Source organism: Humulus lupulus, chromosome X (assembly GCF_963169125.1).
Source record: "Humulus lupulus chromosome X, drHumLupu1.1, whole genome shotgun sequence".
Taxonomy (NCBI): Eukaryota; Viridiplantae; Streptophyta; class Magnoliopsida; order Rosales; family Cannabaceae; genus Humulus; species Humulus lupulus.
The window spans coordinates 35,082,668-35,086,846 of record NC_084802.1 but is presented as its reverse complement, the minus strand read 5'-3'; the positions used below and the strand labels follow the sequence as shown (position 1 = coordinate 35,086,846).

Below are 4,179 nucleotides of genomic sequence, written 5' to 3'. Positions count from 1 at the left end.
ATATTTAATATGAGACTACATATTTAATAATTATATTAATTTAAATTCAAATTCAAATTCAAATTCATATGTTATATAATATCATTATTATAATAATATATAATACAATACTAGATATTTAATAATTATATTAATCTAAATTAAAATATTATTACTATAATAATACAATCCTAATTTTTTACTTGATATATTAATATGAATTCAAATATTATAAAATATTATTATTATAATAATACTTAATACAACACTAGATATTTAATATTTTATTAATATAAATTTAAATAGTATATATAAATGTCGTGTGTATATTATATTATGTATATATAGTACATAATCTTAATTTTTATTAAAAAAATTATTATTTATATTTAAAAAGAAAACATATATTATAGGTGTTGTATGAATAGTATGACTATGAACTACATAAGAAAAAAATATTATATATAGGTGTCGTGTGTATATTATATTAATTATATATAATACGTAATCTCAATTTTAATTAAAAAATTATCATTTATATTTAAATGAAAACATGTTAAATATTATATATATGGTATTTTGTGATCTAAAATGTTGTCATATTATATATATTTTTTGAAAAAAACCATAAATAATGTTTATATTTTAAAAAAAACCATAAATAATGTTTTGGTTTAATTTTTATTTTAATATATTTATGCCATTATTTTATATATATATAATATTGTTTATTTATTTGAAATTTATATGACAATCATATAAATTTAACAAAAATAATTAATAAATTATATAAATAAAACTAAGTAAACGTTTATTGCGCGTTGCTTGTATCTAGTGTTGAAAATAATACACGTTAAATGCAAATAATAAGCTAAAACAACTCATAGAACTTGAAGCATATTAATAAGAACATACCTTTAATATGAAGATGCTTTTGGAGCTCTTCCAAAATCTGCAAAACGTGTGTGAGACGACCAATGGCAGCTACCCTAATCTCATATTACCACTACTACTCATATGCATTCCCTTCCAACACACTTAGTCACATAAATAATTCAACCACAAGGGGAGTTGAATGGATTAATGGGCCTTTGTCCTACACTGAACTGGGTCTCTAACAATGTTAGGTGGATTGGGTTATATTTGTCAGGTAGACTATAGTTTAACGGGCTAACTAATAGTCAATAGGATGCAACTATGTGTATCTAGTATGGTTAGTAAACTGACCATTTCATTATGATCTTATTTAAATGATAGGCACTATATCATGCATATAAATAAACGGTTATTCTTATATATAAATAAACGGTTATTCTTATATGTTAATAACGACACAGCGTGAGCTACAGTATATTATGTTAAAACATATAAAATATTATAACATCTAGTATATATATATATCATATGCTTTATATTGATTGCAAGATTTCTTTTCAACTTTCATTGTTTTTTTAATATAAATTGTGTGTTTTTGAGATTGGGAGGGGATTTGAACTTAGAACCTCCTAGATGTAGTAGTATAATTTGTGTGCATTAGCATTAGGTTTGGATATTTTATTTGCTGAATAAAATCTTATTTTAGGAACAATATAAAAGAGGTTTTAAAGTAAGAACTTTATCTTATACCATTGGTCCCAGTCCCAGAATATCATTCTAATGAGAGACTTTTTTCTTTTCCCACGAAAAAGACTTGAGCATTGTACAAGCATGCATGAATATAAGAATCTTCTTTATCTTTTACATTCATGTTGTAATTTTTAATAAAAATATTCTTGCAAGCAAGCAAGCATAAGAAAGAATCTACCTTATCTTATCTATCTTTTTGATCTTTTTGTAAGAATATAACGTAACATCTCCTTTTCCGGCTATTATATATATACGTGTGTGTATCTATAACTTGCGCAAAGATCACTACCACAACCAACAAAAATCCTACTAACACACACACAAAAAAAAAAAAAAAGGCTCAGATGTTGGGGTCTCTCACCGCCCAAACAGAGGCACTAAGCCACGTCCAAGGTCTAGTGGAGGCCTTCAGAGCCTTTGATTCCGACAACGACGGCTCGATCACCGAGGCCGAGCTCGGCGGGATAATGGGCTCGCTCGGGTACAACCCAACCGAGGAAGAAGTGAGGGCTATGATGCAGGAGGGAGACGTCAACAAGGACGGGCTTCTGAGCTTGGAGGAGTTCCTGGAGATGAACACCAAGAATCTGGAGCTCGGCGGGCTCGGAAACTTTCTCATGAACGCAGCTGAGGCTCTGAACAATAATATTGATGGTGATGGCATTTGTGATCAGATGGTCACTGGGGAGGAGCTGTTTCAGGTTTTGGGGAGTTTAGGGGTCAATTTTGGCCTGGAGGATTGCCAGAATATCATTGCTTCCATGGATATGGATGGGGATGGTGCTGTTAGTTTAGAAGATTTTAATCTTATTGTCACCTCTCTCCTCTAGATCATCATCTTATTGAGTCGGGGGTTTCATATATAATATTTATCATGCTAGTACGTACGTGTAAACTTTATAATTAATATATATATATATATATTTATGTAGAAATGGGAAACCTTATTATGTGTTGAGTACTGTTGACGAGTCGGTTCAGGTGATCCTAGCTAGAGCCCCTGCTTGGACACTAATAAATAATTAGGATTGCCACATGTTTGTTTGTGTATCAGTAATTAAAATATGAGACAAATATATATTTATATATATATATATCCTAGCTAGAGACGTACTGTTATTTGGACACTAATATGTTCGCCTGTTTGTTTGTGTATCAGTAATTATAATATTTATATACATATTCTAACAAAATTTACTTTCACAAATTCGACATCATATGAGCCATTAGTTTAATTTTAATATAACAGTGCAAAATGGAGAAACTCAAGATTATAGAAGCTGGGGAAAAATGTTTCAATTTATACTTCGGGTATTGTAGAGCTGTGGGTACATAGCTAGCAGGTGATAGTAGTGCATGTGTGTCACAAGGTGAGAGGTGAGCATGAAAGGTTGAGAAAGAAAGTAGAAAATAAAAAAGATAGTAGCAAATATTGAATCAAATCATACTGAGTATGCTAGAGCAGACCATGTATATTTATAGGAAAACAAGTACAAAGAGGATTCAAGAATATTAATACACGCATTCAAAATTACAAGGGAAAAAGAAAACTTAATGGAAATACATAACACAAATGTATACTAACACTAGAGAGCTAAAGGCACTAAATACAAAGTAACAACACTTCTCTTATTAACATATCGATCCCCCTCAAATTGATTGGTCTTGGCTAGGCACAGCCCCTTCGCCCTAGGGCCAAGGACCCAATTTTTTAAAAATACCACATAAACTAATCGTTGTTTCCAGATACGGTTGCTGGTTGCATCTCTTTTTTTCTAGGGCCCTATTATTTTCAGGGTCAGCCCTAGTCTTGACGAGATAGTCAGTTTGCTACGTCGTTGGAAAAACCAAGAAGATGTGAGGTTTTTGGTTAGTATGTTGACTAGTTGATCCTCAGACGGGGCAGATTAAACATGATGTTATGATTTGTTAAATACAAAAAGAATATAGTTAAAATACAAGCAAGATATAAACACTTAGTGAAGTTCACGTAGTGAAGATGTGAAATTTGAATTTCAATTGTAGGCACTTTAAATTGTATTTTTGGGTCCAAAGTGTGCATGAAGGTATCTAAAGGTCTCCAAAAAGTTTGGTAGCATTTGAGCAATTTTAGGACCTTTGGAGGGGTCCAAAGTCAGAGGGGGTGGTGATGCGTCGCCACCCAAGTGGCGTAGCATCGCCTGATGCTGTGGGTTTTTTGAAACCCTAGCAGGCGATGCATTGCCTAGCGATACATCACATGCATGCAGGCGACGCGTCGCCTACTGGAATCCGTACAAGTTACGTAAATTGCTCTAAATGACGTGTTTTACAAGTCTAATCATATTGGTTAGACCTAATGACAATGTCTATTATATATAAGAGTCAAAATAGAGTTTTGGAATACTTGATCATTTTCTCAAATCTCTCTCTAACCTCTCTCTCACTAGCTTCAATAATCTCAAGTTTTCTCTAAGAAACTCATAAAAAAAAAAGTGATTGACTTTGTGAGTTTAATGCTTCTTCAATCTCAATCCTAATTTCCTCTCAGAAAGGCCTCAAGCATCAATGGTAGCTAGGAAATAGAGTATTAGG

At 31.7% G+C, this 4,179-nt stretch overlaps 1 protein-coding gene across 1 annotated transcript; it reads left to right on the top strand.

The window, feature by feature from the left end:
- The first annotated feature begins 1,872 nt into the window (after window positions 1-1,872).
- LOC133804016 (probable calcium-binding protein CML29) lies at window positions 1,873-2,641 on the top strand. The gene has a single exon (XM_062242160.1). The coding sequence runs from the start codon at window positions 1,950-1,952 to the stop codon at window positions 2,433-2,435; it is 486 nt and encodes a 161-aa protein (XP_062098144.1). The 5' UTR covers window positions 1,873-1,949; the 3' UTR covers window positions 2,436-2,641.
- The last annotated feature ends 1,538 nt before the right edge of the window (window positions 2,642-4,179 follow it).